The following is an 18,990-nucleotide window of genomic DNA, read 5'->3' on the forward strand; positions in this document are numbered from 1 at the left end:
AAAATGATAAGACTAGCAGAAGCCCTGTAGAGAGAGCAAGCAATTATAAGAGGGTAGCATATGTAGTTCTTAATGAAATGAGGCAGAGGTGAGACAGACATGTACAAACTTCAGTGTATCTTAGTGGAATTATATATTGCAAGTAAGGTACAATCTCTAAAAAGAAGAATACAAACAGCAAGTGGATGCAGTTTGGGGAACACAAAGTTGTTTGCTTAATGGAACTGCAAGAAACTTAATTTGTGAAAAAGTTAGTGGGTGGATGTTTGGAACAGCACTCTTAAGGAGGGAATAGTCAGGAAAAGTGACTGAATTTGAGGATACATAGGAGAGGTACATGGTAGTCCTTACTGGGAAGGATCTCCTGATGGTTAAATAGGATTTGTGGCTTATCTTCTGAATAATGGGAAGGATAGGTTGTCAAAGTCATCCTTTTTTTTGGCTTACTTATTTACATTTGATGACTGGAGTAGAACCCTGATTTAAAAGGACCTATTGCAGACTCAGTCCAGGGATTCACCCAAGTTTCCAGTTACTTCCTCTCACTAAACTGCAGCTCCACCTTGATCTGAAGTCACCACTTACCCTTCTAGTGAACTATTAGGCTTAACATCTAGGTGGTCTGTCCTAATACAATGCGTCATACCATGCCACATGCCAACATATAGCACATGCTCCTAAACCTGGAACCAGCTGTGAAAAAAAGTAAAATGGAAGAGAAACAAAATACGCAGACCAAACGAGGAGATCCCTCACATATAGAATCTTGCTATAACAAAATTGCTAAATGTGCAACTAACTCTCCATTTAGATCTCATCACTGTACTGCTCTTCATCTATTGAACTGGCTTGGACTGCCAAATCTCCTAAACTTCACCCAACTATCTTCTGCTCATTCCATGTTATACCAACCCAACAAATGTCCATCTCTCCAAAAACCACTACAACCACAGACCAGTCCTCCAACAAATTTCTACTGAATGTTACTAAACCAAAGAATACTTTTGGTGACTCACTCTACTCTTATCACATTGCTAAGACATGGAACAATATACCTCAGGAAATCATAAACACTTCTAACATCATTAAATTCAAACAACACCTTAAAGCCTACTTACTCAACTTATGGCTTTGCTATTGTGTTAATCCTGGATGATTTCATCCTGTCTTTTGTTTATTCTCTCCTTACCCAGTCTGCCATTTACATAACCTTTACCTCTCCATCACCTGCTCATCTAGTTTCACCTCATTTTCCCTTTTACTCTCCTTTTCACCAACATCTCTCTTCACTTTATTCTTTATCTTCTTCTTTCTCTTACTCTTCCTTGTCTAAACTTTCAGTCTCGTTTTTTTCTATGTTCTTTCACTCCTTTGTATTATTCAATTTCTGTATATAGCTACTATACTTGTTCACTGACACAATATTGTTGTTACTACTGTTGCACTAAGCTACTATTTTTGCAAAAGGTTAAGTGAATTAATTATCATTATTATTTTTGTTGCCTGTAATGTGGAGCTTTTCTCCCTGGGCATACACTGAAAATGGACTTCTTGTCCAGTCAGTCTTTCCTGGTAAACAAATGTTAAATAAATAAAAAATATTAACCTCAAGAGATGCGTCGATGGAAAGAAGCACAGCCGAAAAGGATTCAGGCCTAGGTTTATGGACTTTCCACTTCAAAATCGGCTTAGCTGAAGGACCCATGTAACCCTCCATAATATCTTTCGCTAGTCGCTTAAGTCATTGATTCTCCAAGTAAAGATTCAAAGCCAAATTTTCAGCTTTGCAAAGTATTTTGGGAAAAAAGCCTGACAAATGGAAGAATGATGGTCATGACTGGGGTCTAGACAAAAAAAGAAAGATCGTGGCTGTCTTTATACAGAATTTGCTTTCCACACCTACAATTTCCCTTCCTGGATGACATGAACCAAGTAAAAAAGGCAGCAGCAAAGAAATAAATCCCCAATGGGGCACTTCTGAAAGCTGGCAGAAAACAATGGAATCAGACATCAGACCAACATACGAGTCAAGCGTTCTGAATGGCAGCAGAAACGTTCTAGGGACTGTACGTGTGGACATCCTTTTATGACTGATGTTGCTAGCACATACATGTGACATCCCGCGTACCTGCAGCAGCTAAAAGCTGTTATATGCTGGCTAGACATTGGGTCACTTAAGCGAATGACTTCCCAATATGTAAAGAATATAAAAATACTGCAACATTGAACAGAAGGTAATCTATCCATTACAGCACAATCAGTAGCCTTCTCATCTTCAAAGGGAGATGTCTCCAAGGAGGACCTCTGAACTGTGCTATCCAGGGCCAAAGCCGCAAGTGGTAGGGACAGTTCCAAAAGCTTCATACTAGACTCCACCTTCAGGGTCCCGACTCCTGTTGCTCTGGCTCCAGGACTTTACTAGACCCAAATGCATCTGCGTTAGGAAAGTGAGGGAAGAACCCAAAGTTTGCAGGGCTATCGGACCCAAAGATGGCATGGTGGGGAGTTGAATCCCATATCCATCAGAAGTAGTATGGCCAGTGTTGAAGGATCTCATCCCAGCACTCTCCATGGGGATGAAGCCAGGAAGACTCCTATCTGAATCTGTGTCCTTAAACGCCTTCATCATGAGGTGGACATCCAGTTCAATAAAGTCTTCTAGCTGACCAGCCAGATCTCAAAGGGAAAGCTACTGATGTAGGCCTCAATGGAAGCTTTTGAAGAATTGAGGAGTGAAGACAGCCCTGGAGAAAAGGAACTTTTGGGGAAGGAGTTCAGTTCCTGGAAGCAGTACGATTGGACTGCTTGGAAGCAGTATGATTTGACTGCCTCAATATCTTAACTGCCAGACCCAAAATAGCAGACGGATCTGGAGACCTTTTCTTAGGTTTATCAGGTTATTCTTCTTGACTTTTTTCGGACTGTTTCTCCTTATTCTTGTTCTTTGGTTTGTCTGTCTTTTTCTCTCCCTTTCCTTTGACTTTTCCCTCTCTCTTTTTTACCTTTCCCTGTCAGGGAGAGGAGAGGTAGAGGGTGCCTTCAGATCTGAAGACATCTTGGATCCTGTCTAAGGGGGAAGAAGCCCTTAAAGAAGGAGTTTCTCTTTTCTTACTTAGAAAGCCCTTGTGCCAAAGACAACACAAATACTGAAGGTGCCCTGCAAGTGGGAAGGTCCCAAATAGTACACACACACACACACACACACACACACACACACACACACACACACAGTGTTGTGTGGGTCTTGAGGTAGGATCTTAAGCACATAGGAGGAGCACCTTTTAAAGCCTGTAGACTTGCCTGAATTCAGAAGAAAAAAATCTTGTATCCATCTAAAAGAAATGGATAACAGTACTACAATTACAAATATATCTATATATCTAACCCTAAAACTAAAGTTGACACACTACAAACAGTAGAAGTATTAGAAAATTCTGCACTAACACTAATACTAAAGCTATATCTGGTCTCTTAAACATTCTATCTACAAACTAAAGGGAGAAACAAAATCTACACTTATTGTGAAAACAGGATGGTGCTCTTGGTCAACATGTCTATTTGGCAGCAAACAAGACCTGAGGTAATTCAGGCAGAATTGTAGTACGTAGTAGAAGAATCACAGCTCTTGGATCCAATACTATGGTACAAAGGTACACACCGGATCCAAAAACCCACATGTTGAATCGGACGAAAATAATCATCATCAGATAATCCTGTTTCAATATCTAGAACCATATCCTCAGTCTTTCTTGCCCCCAGATGTCAGAAGGCCCTAAAAAAATAGCCAAAAAAAAACAGAAAAAACAAACACCTAAAACATAACAAACTAAAACACAAACTCTCAAACAACAACCATTCCAAAAGTGGGGAAGGACTATGTTCTTCATCTCACATTGCTGCAGTCATTACCTGTGGGTAGAATCCCAAACAAAAGTAAAGGAACCATGATGAGAGTACAAAAAGCAATACAATGGCTAATCCACTAGAAAATAGTTTGTTTTGAAACAGGTTTCCCTAGAGAGAAGCAAAAAACAAACAACTGTTGAGACTGTCACTGTCTCCCTTTAGTTCTGCTCAAAATAATAACGAAACGCAACTGCTGAATATCCAAAAATGCATTTTTTTTTCCCCCTTTATTTTGGGATCAGCAAAAAAAAATAATAAATGAATATTGGTTCAAGGCCACCACATTTGGAAACCACTTTAGGCATAAAAGTAGGGGTTGGCGTAGGGATATACCTTCTATCCTTAAAAAATCAGAAGGTTCAACTGCTGCCATTAGAGCCTTGTAATCAGATACCCCTTCTAGCTAAGGCGTACAAAAACACAAAAACTCCAAGACAAAAACTTCACTCTGATGTGGCTGCAGGTTCAAAAAAAGGGTAAAGTGAGTTTTTCCAACACAAAATTGAGAATCCAGGGAAGGAGTAGGAGCTCTGGAGGGTCTATGTTCTTTTGCCCTCTAAGAAGAAATTGCTTAAACAAGGATGAGAGAAATAATGGTGGGTCACAGTCATGAGCAGAAGAAATGCTGCAGCATGAACTTTTACAGAGGAAAGACAAAGACTTGTCTAAAGTGTAAGATAGATACTGAAGTGTGAAACAACAAATTAGGCCTGAAACATCAAAGCCTTGCTTTGCTCCAAATAAAAATCTCTCCCATTGTCAGCATAAACTTCTTCTTGTACAGGGCTTCTTGCCTCCAAATGAATGACATTCAAAACTTGTTGAGAGCTGCGACCCTCCAGGTTCAGAACAGAATCCTGCCAAGCAGATGATGGGACTGTATCCTGACATTGAAATGATGATTGCCTGCCTGGGACAAAAGGTGTGGAATTGATGGCAAAGGAGGCAAGGCCGCGCTAAACTCCTCAGCAGAGGGCAGAGGGTACCCAGCTGAATCTGGGGATCTATTTCATGGGAGAGGGCTTGTCCTGGACTGACCTTCAAAAGCTTGGGAAGATAATAAAATAGGCCCACCACTTCTGAGACAGGACCCTGTGCCCCATAAGAAGAAGTAAAGAAATAAATCTTGTGAGCCTCACTCCCCTTTGCTGAGGAGGAGCGAGTGGCATGCATGCCTTTGAAAGGAGGCAATGTGGCCAAAAAACTCTCTTGTAAATTCGATTTACCAATCCCCAGCACTATTGGTGTCCCGGGTGACTAAAAAAGCCATTGCCTGAAGGTCCCAGGAATCCTCCCAGAGGAGCTGCCGAGATGGGGAGGATCATGCAGGTGGTCTGTAGATCTGCCTCTAGACTGTAAATCAGAAGAAGGGTAAGCCCATCCCTTTAGTAGGCAATTTCTGCTAGCTAAACTTAGGGGCTGGACCTGCAAAAACTTTAACAGTCTGCCATAGACTTAGCCTTGTCTTTTTTCTTCTTCAAGACTGAACTCCAGGAGAACTTCAGACTGAAGCTAACAAGCTCTGACAAGTTCTGATCCTTAAGCCCAGGGTGCCCTCTGAATAACTGATGATAGATATTAGCCACCCTGGAAGAAGCCTGTAAAACAAACCAAACAATGCTTACCCAGAATGCTTACCCACCTGATCAGAGGCATGAATTGTATCCTGTAATTCCTTCTCTGCCTCAAGCATCTACCTTAGATTTCTTTTAGATTTTAAAGGAAATAGGTAGAAAATTCTCTACTAGCTCGGCATATGAAAGCCCCATTCTCATTGTGGAAGAGGTATAGGGAAGAGGTATACACTTTTACTATCCAAAGCTCTAAAATTTCCATCTCTCTAGGGCACAGATTTTTACCCACCATTACCTTACCCTCCCTTCCACCTGTCATCCCTTCTGGTTGGTGCTTAGATATTTATGAGCCTCTTATGATCTGAATATCTGTATGCTGGCTTATGGTGTAACCAAACATCCTGAACAACCTCCAAAACAGGGGGTATAGCCAAGCCTATGTTGTGGTAAAAAACAAGAATTTCCTAAGCCTCTTCCGGGATAAATCTGAAATCCTCCCAAAAATAAAAAAAATGCTCCCTCAGGGTTTTTTTCTGACATCCGGATATAACTGAGGCAAGAAAAGACAAAAATATTGTTATGACTGCAGCAATGTGAGATGAAGAACATCCACCCCAAGGCACAGTATCACAATGCAGTCTATCCAGGGCTCATAGATCTACTCTCTCAAAGCCATTTTCTTGAAGTTGTGTGGAGGTCATCTAGAACACTGTGACAGCTCTACCAGCACCTACCTCAGTCTTTAAAACTAGTGAAAATGTGGTCAAGGAGGGGTGCCATCGTCTTATAAACAGATTTAATGGTAAAAGTACTGAACCAGATGAGTGATTTGCGTGTTTCTAAACTACTTGTAAGATTAGACACTCACAATTTTGTCCCACTTCTGTGACAGGGACTTACTTCTGACAACCGATTTTAATGAAGAGATCTGCAACCTATGGAAAAAACAGTTCATTATATCACATCATCTCCAACTAAAATCCCCAACATCAGATCCCCAACTAAAAATTTATCTGTATTTATTGTGCACAGCACTGTGTTTCTTAATGTAGTTAGTTATAGAACACCAGCAATATAATCAAGGCATGTTCTATTTCAGAAAGCAATTTTTTCTATTACTACCAACATTCATTTCAGACTACCAAAACATACAACTATTTCTGAAAGACTGAATATAAAAATCTGACCTTGCTGTCAAGTGCCTTCATGGTTACCAGATCCAGTGACTTGAGTGAATGGCCCGTAGGCGAAATAAAGTAAAGGCAAGCATGAATGCGAGTATCATGGTAATTGTACAAAGAGCGTTTAATCTTCAGTTCTTCTTGCAAGTAAGCTTCAAACTGGGCATCAATGTAGTCCACTACTGGCTTATAGCTACAAAGAAATACATTAAATATAAATCACCTATAAATTAAACTGTAATACTAACAGCACTATGGCGCAGTAACTGAACTGACTAATATCACCGGATAAGCAAAATGATTCAAAGCCCCTTTACAGGAATAACCACACAAAACAGACAGGCATACAAACAAGGCTACCATACACCATCACAAAAGTCTTAAATACAGATAAAAACATTCATAAGTAAAAGGTCCGAACATAGGTCTCCTGATCCATACCATTGATCTAAAATGATACTAGTAGTATGGTAAGCAAACACAGATGAGTAAAAATGCAGCTGGCCCTCAAACCTACGCGTGCATTACTAACACCTAGCCACAAAAAAGTGCAAGTCACGTAGCACACTGCTAAATTCAGTGATCAAATAACCCCGTTTAAAATGCTTTCATACCCGCGTTAGAATATGTACTTCCGGGCATCCATCTCCCTCCATCTGGTGCACCATGGCAACAAAATTCAAACAGCCATCAGTTCTAATCTGTAAATGTTACCCGACCCTCCCCCCAATCCAGAACATCACTGGGTTACTTTACAGAAGAGCAACTGTCTCCTAGTTACAGTACAATCCACCCTTCTTTCCTCATTTACAGTTTAAAATCCTGAAAAATTTCTTTCTGGGTGGAGGACAGAAGTTGATTAAAAATCAAAGCCTCAATATAGGCTTTTAGAAATCAATACAATGGCAGATTAATACTAATAAGACCTCCTGTCACACACACATGCAGAGAAAAAAAACTTCAGTAAAATTACTATAATTAAATAAATATGGTGGCTCCAGTTATTATTTTTTTTTGTTTGATAATCAGGTGTGTGGGCTGGTAAATGACACTTAAACCACCAGCCTGATTTTTTTTATAAAAGACTCTCAGAAGTGTGAAAAGTCCTGAACTGTGAGAAAAGTAGTTATGTACTTACCATAACGTTCCATGTGAGTTGTTCATCTCGCCTTCATTCTTACACATGGGTTCGGAGCCGATCCCTTGGCTCATAGTCTGAGGTTTTCGAGTAGCTCGAGGACAAGTCCCTATCCCATCTCTGCCTCACCTCAGATCTAGTTTTCAGATCTCAACATGTGCAACATAAGAAACACATGAACATTACTCCAGCCGGAGTAAGAAATCCTATAACAAGACCCACCAGACCGAAAAAACTCGTTCTTCACGAAGCCTGGAAAGGGAAGGCGGGTGGGAATGTAAGAATGAAGGCGAGATGAACAACTCACATGGAACGTTATGGTAAGTACATAACTTCTTCGTGTGAAGTTGTTCAATTTCGCCATTCAATCTTACACATGGGTAGCATCCCCAAGCACTATTCATCTTGGGTGGCTCACAGGAGTATATTCCTGAGGACAGTGGAACCAAAGGAAGCCCTGTCCCTGGAGGCCTTATGTACTTTGTAATGCGTAATGAAGGTGTGAGTCTTAGACCAAGTCGCAGCTGCACATATGTCCAACAGCAGCCTAGCCATATAAGCTGTAGTTGTAGAAACAGCACTAGTGGAATGCACTGACACGCTATGTTCTAACGGTTGATTCACGGAGGAATATGTGAATTTTATGCAATCAGGCAACCATTTGGAAAGAGTAACTTTTGACACCGGTAGCCCTTTCTTGGTGTCAGTATATACTGAGACAAAAAGTTTTTCTGATTTTCTAAATTCTTTTGTTCTATCCAAATGAAATCAGAGTTATCTGAACATCTACTCCAACTTGTTGGAATGGTTACTGAAGAAGGTTGGGAGTTCAACAGTCTGATTCAGATTAGCCTCCGAACATACCTTTGGAAGAAAGGAGGGGTTAGTCCTGAGCGACACTCTGTCAGGGTGAAAAATCAAACATGGGGGTTTTAATAGATGAGGCCAGAAGTTTGGACACTGTAATGGCCACAAAAAGATGGTTTTCCAACAGAGAAATTTTAGTTGGCAGGAGGATGCAGGCTCAAATGGAGGAAGAATAATCCTTAATAGAACAAAATTCCAAGGAGTAAAAGGTTGTCTAACTGGTGGTCTAAGATGTATGGTTCCTTTTAAGAAGGCTATACATAACCTGTGAGACATAAGATTAGAACCTTCTAATCCGAGGTGAAAATTTGAAATTGCAGCTGACTGAACTCATGCAGCCACAGCACCTTTTATTTTATTTTACATTTGTTAGCCGGGATAGTTCGACTGGACACATGTCCATTTACAGCGGAGGCCCGGGGAGAAAATCTCCATCAAGTTATCATAGAAACTGACATGATAAAACATTTACATGTTACATAAGGATACATAGATTTAAACGAAGAGCAGGAAAATATTACAGCGTACTAAGGTATTGTCTTGATTCAAAAGTAGAGCATGGAGAAACAACATACTTACAGTTAAATGTTATGCATTACAGAGTAAGAAACTGAGATATTATACTGAAATGACATACGAACAAGTCCTGAAAGAGGATGTAGAGAAACAACTTATTACAATTCTAGGTTTGCATTAGATTCCTGATGCTTACAGCACATAGATTGAAAATGTGGATTATTATGTGATGCAGGGACATAACCATTTATTCATTAGGTGCTCTTTGAGAGAATTTTTGAATATGGTGAGCGAAGGAGCAGAGGTTAAAGAAGTGGGGAGGTTGTTCCAGTTTCTGGCTATGTTGTGGGAGAACAGGGCCTTTCCTGCGGTGTTACTGGCTTTAGAGATAAAAAGGAGTGTTTTTCAGAAGAGCGTAGGGGGCGATTTGAGATGTACTTGTTTAGTAGTTGGTTAATAGGTTAAAAAGCTTAGTCAAGAATATCTACAATGCTAGCAATTGGGGCAACACACGTATGGGTCAATATCATTTTGCGAAACCCAGAAAGCAAACCGCTTCCTTTTGCTGGCGTACAACTTTATGGTTGAAGCTTTATGAGAGCATACAAGGATATGCTGTACCTCAGAGGAAAAATTGTGGAACCTGGCTATGTTGGAAATCGGAGCAGACAAGCTGTCAATCTGAGGGAATGAAGAGAAGAATGAAGAGCCCCTGATGCATGTGTCAGCAGATATGGAACTGGGTCAGGAATCACAGGTTCCACTAGTTGGTAGAGTCGAAGGAAGGGGAACCAAATCTGTCGAGGCCAATACGGGGCTATCAGAATTACAATCCTCCCCCAAGGCTTTGGCTTTCTGCAAACATTTTGGAATCAGGGGGATGGATGGAAATAGGTTCATAGGAAGGTACTAGGCTATTGGCCCTAGAGCCTATATAAGCCTAGCCAAACGGTACCCTGGCTTTTGCCACCCAAGAAAATTATTTTCCTGTGCCCCTGTCAAGCAGAGCCACAGAAGTGATTCCCGGGATGAATTTCATATCTCCCATCCAATCATCAAGATTTTTCTTGAAGAGTACTAATGAGGAGCTTTGTTTGATAAAGATAGGTAGTTTGTTCTAGAGTATGGAAAGTCTCTGGGACAGGAATCTATCCCTCCAGCATGTTCTGTTTATTGTGGTTGCAAGGTTTAAGTCCCTAGAGCGTGTAGCTTGGAGGGATTGGGATTTCTTTACGTGGGGCATGTCGAACAGCTCTGGGTTTGACATGGCTTTGTATGTTAGACAGAGATCGCCTCTGAGTAGGCGATATGTGACAAGAGTAAAGCTGGAGTTTGAGACGGTCTGCGTAGGGCATCTTTTTGAGGTTGGTAATCCTCTGTGAGGTATTTCTGTGGCCTTTCCAGTTGTTGTAGAAGTCTTGTGAGGTACATACCAAAAGGAGCGTTGTACTCTATATAATGGGTCTAATGAGTGATGAGTAGAGGGGAACAATGACCTCTCTTTTCCTGGATGAGAAACTTTTTGTGATGAGGTGTGCCACGTAGAAGGATTTCCTGACTAATGTGAAGATGTGATTATCAAAGGAGAGACTACTGTCCACCTGGGTCCCAAGGTCTCTTATCACACTTTCGGTGTTAAGTAGACTACTGCCTATGTTTTAGTTCATGGGTACAGAGTTTTTACCAAAAGGGATGACAATGCACTTTTTGGCATTGAGCTTGAGGCCATGGCTTTGATACCAGGCACCTGTCTCAGTGAGGCCCTTTTGTAGGATGTCCACATCATTAGGAGTTTTGATTATGGCTCCTAGTTTGCAGTCATCTGTGAACTTTGTTAGCCAAAGACCTTCTGTGTTGGCCTGTACTTCAGAGAAGTAGATACCAAACAGGAGAGGACCCAGGACTGAACCCTTTGGTACTCCACTTGTCACTGGTCTGAAGCTGGATTTAGAGTCTGCTACTTTCACAGTGTGGGTTCTGTTAGTGAGCCAGTTGGCAACCCATCTTGTGACATAGGGATTTATACCTAGTTTAGTGAGTATATCTATAACTCCATTGTGGGGGATGGTGTCAAAAGCCTTGGCGAGATCTAGATACACTGTGTGAACCACATTACCCTCATCTACAGCTTTGGTAACTGCTTCAAAGAAGTCTATCAGGTTTAGGAGACATGATCTGCCTTTTACAAACCCGAACTGGGTAGGGTCCTGAGTTTGGAGATTACCAATGTCATTGTTTATATGTTCCATTGATGATACGTTCCACAGCCTTGCAGACCAGGATCATCAGGCTAATGGGGCGGTAGTTCCCAGGGTCCGTGGTGGCTCCCCCTTTGTGGAGTGGGATAACCGTTGCTGTTCGCCATTCAGTGGGCACAAAGCCTGAGGTGAGGCTATGATTGAACATGGCACTTAGGCGGGGTGCCAGTTGTTCTGTAGTTCATGTAGAACGCAGCCTGGGATGTTGTCAGGTCCCATGGATGCTGTGTTCTTGGCTTTGGAGAGTATGTTTACCTGTGCAGCCGTGATTACAGGAACTTTGCATTCTTCCAGTATAGAGATGGGCCTTTTAGGGGACGAGAGAGGGATAAAGTTAGCACTGAACCTATCTGCCAGGATGTTTGGCAATATCAGTTGGTTCTGTATATTTAGTGCCATTGTGCTGTAACTCAGAGCAGATCTGAGTGTTGCCATTGAGATTCTTGACATAGCTATAGAATGCTTTGTGGTTGTCTTTAGAATCAGCTGCGATATTGTTTTCGTAACTAGCTTTGGAGGATTTTATGAGGGATCTCAGCTTCTTACTAAGGCTGAACAAGGAGTTACTCCAATCATGGGATTTTACTCTTTTTGCAACAGTTTCTTTCTTCTGTTATAGAGATTGTTTATAGCAGGGGACCACTAGATTGACTTCCCTTTTTTTTTTTTTTTTTTTTTTTTGAGGATAGCATCTTGGTTCTGTTAGGGATTGCACAATCCATGCACTCGTGTAAGTGCTTATAAAGTGCAACTGTACAGGATTCAGCAGTCGTACCTCTATTGTCCGTCAGCATGGGTATCGTGAAGTTTGCCACTTCTGTCTTAAGAAGCATGAAGTTGGCTTTGGAGACATTTTTTACGGTGGTTTCCCTAATGGGGGTGGGGTGGGATGTGGATGTCTAGGGTGATTTGCTTGTGGTCGGATCTGACCGAGGAATTGACCTCTGGTGTGTAACACCGGTTGCCCATGTTGGTAATGACCAGGTCTAGGATATTGCTGCCCCTGGTGGGGGTGTGGATTGAGTTGATCCAAGGCGTTGGAATTTATGAATTCCAGAAAACGTTGAGCACAAGAGTTGGTACATTAGTAGTTTTCCCAGTTAATGGTGGGGTAATTGAAATCGCCCATTATTAGAGTGTTAGGTTGTATCCTAATATTTTTCAGTGTATCAAGAAATGAGGAGTGGGAATATTGGGGCATGGTGGGGGATATGTAGCAAGCTACAATTTGGATTGCGGTCTTGCCCAGAGTTAGTTGCACTTGAATAATCTCGGCTGCATTATGCTGAGCGACTAGCCTGGAGGTGTGGATATCCTTAATGAATATGGACACGCCTCCACCTTTTGTGCTTCGGTCCAGGTTAGGTGGCCAAAAGGTGTGGTATGAATTAATGCAGGGGTGCTCTCTGGAGCCTTGAACCAGGTCTCCATCACTGCACAGATGCCGATGTTCTCCATTTTAAGGAGTGCCTCGAGTGAGTGTATTTTGAGGTATAGACTTCTAGTATTAAGTAGCATTACCCACAGATTTTGCTTGCTTGTACCTGTTATGGTGGCGAATTTGTCATTTGAATCTTGCCTAAAAAGGCACTATAGGGGTGGCAAGAGCCTTAGCCAGTATCCGGAATCCCAAGGGCGACAGGTGCAGGCCAACTCTGGCAAAGCATCATGGTTTGTTGATCATGTCATCCCAGACAGACAGATACTGGATCCCCTTAGAATGACACCAGAAACTTAGCCAATTGCTGAAGTCAATCATTTTGTCCTTGTACTGTGGTATTATTCTGGGTGATGGCAGGAAGCTACTCAGGGCTAGGGTCATACCTGCCTGGGCTACAAGATCGGACAGCTCCTCCATGTCTCTTTTCATGTAGTCCAGGAGGTAGGTCATTCACACCAACATGGAAAATGAGAGAGTCATATCTGTACTTGTGGAGTTACCCGAGTGCATGCATTATGTGGCGGATCCTGGCACCTGACAGGCAGCTGACAGTAACTTTCTCCTTGTTTAGCCTGGTGAGTGGAACATCAGTGTGCCTGACTATAGAGTCACCTATGACTAGAGTGTTGGGCATGTGGTTATGCCTCATGGGCTGTGGTTGAGTGGCACACTGAGTTTGTGGGCTATGTGTCATTTGGGTTGTGTTGGGGGTGGAGGTTGCTTGCGTTTCTGCTTTGGAGGTCCCTGTTGCTGGGTAGATTTTTTTTGAGAGCCTCTGCGAATGTAGGTGTGTGTTTCTATGTGTGTGTTTTGGAGGTGTAGGCTTAGAGGGACTATGTGATGAGTGTGGTGTGGTGCAAGTGTTTACTTTCTCCTCTTGACTGTCTAGTCCAGTCTTGGGTGAAGAGAGCTTTGTTTCTAGTTTGGCTATATAAGTGCATCTCTCACAGGTTGTAGTGTTGGGTGGTAGGAGAAGAGGGTTGTCTGTGTACGAGGCAATTGCTGCATTGCCCCAAGATGCCCAGATTCATCAGGTAGACAGGAGAAAACACCGGGAGCTGACCCTTAGACATGCCTGATAGGTGCTTATTTATTAAGTACTAAAAACTGTTTTCCTCTAGACAAGTGAGGAAAGTTGAGTGCTGCAGTAATTTGTAGCTTATTTAGTGCTTACAATGAGTTCTGAACAAGTGCTGAGCTCAAAGAAACAGATTTGAGTGCTGAAACTAGAAAACTGGCTAGTTCTAAGAAACAAAATTAAGCTAGAAGGCTTCCCTCCTACACAGAAAGGCTTGGGGGCTCAGAAGCTTACAAACAGTTCTGGAAACAGCAAATCTGTATCTGGACTAGACGACTTACACGAAAGGCAGGAAACAAGCTTAAAAAAAATTTTTTTTTTTGTAAAGTGGAAAGGGGAAAGGTGGAGCAGAAGCTAACTGGGTTGGCCTTCTCAAATGTTCTCCCTGGATTAGGTAGAATGAGGTAATGACACTAGATTGGGAAGAGTGTCCCAGATCAAATTTACAGTAAGGGCAGGCAACTGCAAAGCCACCAAGTATAAAAACAGGATACCAATAGGGAGGTAGGGAAACAAAAATCAGAACAAACAAACCCAACCAGATGCTTAACAATTGTAGAAAATTCTAGTTAATACCTCACACACAGTGATTAAAATAAAAGTGCTATAAATAACTCAGAAATAAGGAAAAAACAGGATACTTAATGTGGGAACGATTACGATTCAGATCGACAACATGTCAGTAGTCATATATGCATATAAGAGTCTCAGGTGCCAAACGTGTATGAGAGAATCCCTTGGTGTTTCCCTTGGTGGGCGAATTCAGGGTAAAGTAGTTTCTGCATTTGGCATTTATGAGGGATGCAAACAGGTCGCAGGAAGGCTGGCCCCATCTGTGGAAAATCAGCTCTGCTAGGTAGTCTTTGAGGGACCACTCATGTGGCATCAGAATGGCTCAGTTTGTCCACGATCTCGCTGGATTTCCCCGGGATGTGCGTTGCTATCAGAAAGCACTGGTGGATACAGCCACTTCCAGACTCTTAGGGCCTCTGAACATAGGGGATACAACTTTGTTTCCCCTGCTTGTTGATATACCAGACTACTGACATGTCAGTCTGAATCGCAATCGTTCCCACAGGAAGAGAATCTTGGAAGTACTGCAACACCAAAAGTACTGCTCTCATCTCCAGAGCATTGATGTGCAATTGTGACCGTCTCTGACCAGCTGCCTTTGGCTGTTCTTCCCTGAAAAAGTCCCCCCACCCTATCAGAGAAGCATTCATGGTCACCATGGCTGATGGTGAGGGGAGAACAAATGGACGACCTACTGTTGCATGATGGCTGGTCAACCACCATTGAAGATCCTTTTTCCATGAATCTGTAATTATCAAGAATGACATCGGAAGTTGTTGGTAAGACCACTGGGTGACGAGTAACCAATGAAGTATTCTCATGTGCATACGCCCTGGAGGAACTGCTATGAGAGTTGTTGCTATAGTACTGAGTAGTTTCAACACTTGAGAGGCTGGTACTTTTTTGTGTGTCAGAATGTTTGATTCCTGTTGTCGAAGAGCGACTATTCTTTCCAGTGGCAATTTTACCATGGCGGTGATGGTCTGCTTCAATAAAGGAGATACACTGCGATGGTGACAACGCAGACTTATCGAAATTTATAGTTATTCCTAACTGAGAACACAGATTTAGAGTGTGATACCTGGATTGAACTAGTTGATGCCTGAAGGTGGTGTTGAGGAGCCAGTCATACAGGTACGGAAACACTAGATGCCTCAGGTGAGCCGTAACCACTGCCATGCATTTGGTAAACACTCTGGGGGCTGTTGTGAGACCAAAGGGCAGTGCTCAGAACTGATAGTGACTGGCTCACAGCCAGAAATGCAGGTGATCTTTGGATGGTCTGGCCATTTTGATATGATAGTACACATCCTTGAGATCTATAGAGCACATCCAATCACCCGTTCCTAGAAACGGAAGAATCGACTGAAGTGTGACCATCTGGAACTTCTCCTCCTTTACAAAAGTATTGAGTCTGCTGAGGTCCAAGATGGGCCTCCGGTCCCCTGTTTTCTTTGGAACTAAAAAGAATCTGGAGTATGTTCCTGATCCTATTTGGTCTGCTGCGACTGGATGACTCTTTTCCAGCAACTTTTGAATCTCTATGGCTGCTTGATCCCTGAGACTGGGTGGAACGTCTGGGATTTTCTTTCGTACGGGGTGGGGGGGGGGGTTCTGAGAACAGAATGCTATATCCTCTGGTAATAATGCTTTGTAATCACTAATCTTTTGTAATTTCTAGCCAGGCATCAGGATACAAAGACAAGCGACCCCAGACTGCCTCCAGAGTAGGACAGTCGGGCCTCCTTTCAGGAGTGCTGGTAGGGCTTGCCAAAGAACTGATCCCTGTTGCCCTGGTTTTGCAGACACCCTCTGCTGCCTGGACGGCGTCTTCCATTATTACCTCCTCCACTGCCCCCGGAGGGGAGTTCAGTATGTGTGTTCTGAAAAGCTCCTTGGGATTTGCGGAACCACATTTTTCCTCCCTTTTGCCCTTTGGGGTAGGGTCTAGTAGGAGTGGAAAAACAGACTCCTATGGCAGAGTCTTTCCATCTTGTTCACACCTAGTGAGGGTCTCCTTGACTTTAGGCCCGAAAAGGGACGAGCCATGAAATGGGGTATGAACAAAGGAAGACTTGAAGGCTTCCGCAAAGGGGTGTAAGCGCATCCAGGAAGGTCTCCTAAGAGCTATTGCTGAACCTGCTGCCCGACTTGTACCATCAGCTGCATAAGTCGTATGGACGAGTTAACTATGGAATTAAGGGCATTGAGCTGGGATGTCACCTTATCAGGAACGCCTACAGCTGTAATACTCTCCAAGCTCTTTAAGGAAATCTCTTTGAAGTCGGGTAAAATGTGCCAAATAGTTGAGCAAAAGTCGCTGAACTAAAAATGCATTTCCCATACCTGTCCATAATCCTGGAATCTCTATTAGGAGGATGGACAGAAGAAGAGGTTTCAGACATCTCTTCCTTGGTGGCCACCACCACCACCATGGCATTAACCGGCACTTCCTTGGTAAGAAACATTTTGTCCTGTGGCGATGTATTAAACTTGTTGGGCATCCAAGGGACAGGTTCCACAGTATCAAGAGACTCCCACGCCCTTTAAGCAACCAACTCCATTAGTTCATCAAAGGGTGGAGTCACCCAGGAGGAGGAGGGTTGAAAAAGTACAGTTGTGTACCTACCATAAATGTAGATGTTCGAGTGTATTCACTGTTGCAGTCATTACAATTGGGTTATCCTGCTGGCAGGCTACCCGCAGGTCCGGCGTTGGTTGCTGTCGCCTCCTCCCTGACGTCAGTGCGTCAGGGGTATAAAAGATGCAGCCAATGCCATTTTCTTCAGTTTTTCTTGCCCCAGATGTCAGGTGTCCCTAAAATGGTAGGCTCACTAATGCCACAAAGTATGCGTAACCAAAAAACAACTTTTCCTTGATCTACAAGCAAATACACCACGTAGGTTGTATAGAATAGAGAAGTACAGATAAGTCCCAGCAAGGATAAGGGGGATGGAGGGAGGGTAACCTGGACTGCAACAGTGAATACACCCGAACATCTACATTTATGGTAGGTACACAACCTTGAGGAGGAAAGGCAGAGGAGGAAAAGCATATACTGTTAGGTTTTTCCAGCTGAAAGATAGAACATCCACTTTCCATGTTTGCTTGTGATAAGTCCTTGTGCAGAATCTTTGTAGTTGGCAATTGTGAGGGGAGGCAAATAGGTCTATGTCCGGGCACCCCCAGTTCCTTGTTATCATGCTGAAGACTTGTGGATCCAATTTCCACTCGTGGGGATCCATTAGGTTTCTGCTTAGTTCATCTGCCAGAGTATTTATCCTTCCTGGCAGGAATTGTGCTTGCAGATGTACTTGGTAAGTCAATGCTGTGTCCCACAAGTTCATGGCTAGTCTGCAGAGGGGGTAAGAATGTGTGCCCCTTGCTTGTTTATGTACCACATGACTGTGGTATTGTCCGTCTTTATCAGTAGTTGTCCTGGATGAAGTAGATCCTTGATGGCTGTCAGGGCATTCTGAACTGCTAGCATCTCTTTTTGATTGATATGTAGATGCATTTGGTTTGTGGGCCATGTGCCCTGAATACATCTTCCTGCCATATGTGCCCCCCAGGCATAATCTGATGCATCTGTTGTCAACGCCTGCCTGTGTTGTGGTGACAGGCTTTTGCCCACCATCAAAACTTCTGTTGCAGGTAGGGAATGAGGGTAATTATTGTTTCCAGGCTGTGGCAATGTTGAGTCCAAACACTTTTTAGATACCATTGAAGTTTCCTCATATGCAGTCTTGCATATGGAATTAGCAGAATGCAGGATGCCATGAAGCCTAAAGCATGCAGAAATTTTCTTGCAGATAACTGGGCCTTTGTTGCCAACATTTTGAAATAAGAAGTCAGTTGTCTGTTTGTCTGGTGTGAGATAAGTCATCTGGGCAGTTGTATTTAAGCTTGCACCCAGGAATATTATCTCTTGAGAGGGTACGAGTTTGATTTATTTTCGTTTAGTGTGTACCCTAGGCCTGCTAGTAATGTTTTTACAAATGCCAGATGCTGTAGTAGAGTGCCCTTATTCTCTGCTTGAATAAGGCAGTTGTCCAAGTAAGGATATATTTGAATTCCTCTTTGTCTGCAAAAAGCAATTACTGGTGCCAGGCACTTTGGGAAGACCCTGGGCGCAGTGGATAAGCCAAAGGGCAGTGCAGAGAATTGATAATGCATTGAGCCAGCTATAAATCTGAGGTATCTTCTGCATGATTGTCTGATTGGGACATGCAGGTATGCCTCTTAAGTCTAAAGTCACAAGCCAAGCCTTCTTGCCCAGCATGGGCACAAGCTGCTGCAGAGTTAACATTTTGAATTTTGGAATATCCAGGAATGTGTTCAGGATAGAGAGATCCAGTACTGGTCTCCAGGCTTTGTCCTTTCTGGGTACCAAGAATAGCCTTGAGTAAAATCCTTGTCCCTGCTCTTGCTGTGGTACTTGCTGAATGGCCCTCATGT

The 18,990-nt window shown here is 42.8% G+C and overlaps 1 protein-coding gene across 1 annotated transcript in view; it reads right to left on the reverse strand.

The window, feature by feature from the left end:
• Nucleotides 1-18,990, reverse strand: part of LOC122801629 (septin-11-like) — a gene marked incomplete in the record, with an annotated part of 1,221,166 nt that overhangs the window by 856,000 nt on the left and 346,176 nt on the right. The window contains 1 exon segment of the mRNA XM_044071107.1: nt 6,668-6,854. Within this exon segment, the coding sequence (XP_043927042.1) occupies nt 6,668-6,854 (187 nt within the window).

This window comes from Protopterus annectens, chromosome 5.part0, assembly GCF_019279795.1.
Source record: "Protopterus annectens isolate FY-2018-M chromosome 5.part0, PAN1.0, whole genome shotgun sequence".
In the NCBI taxonomy this organism is placed as follows: Eukaryota; Metazoa; Chordata; order Ceratodontiformes; family Protopteridae; genus Protopterus; species Protopterus annectens.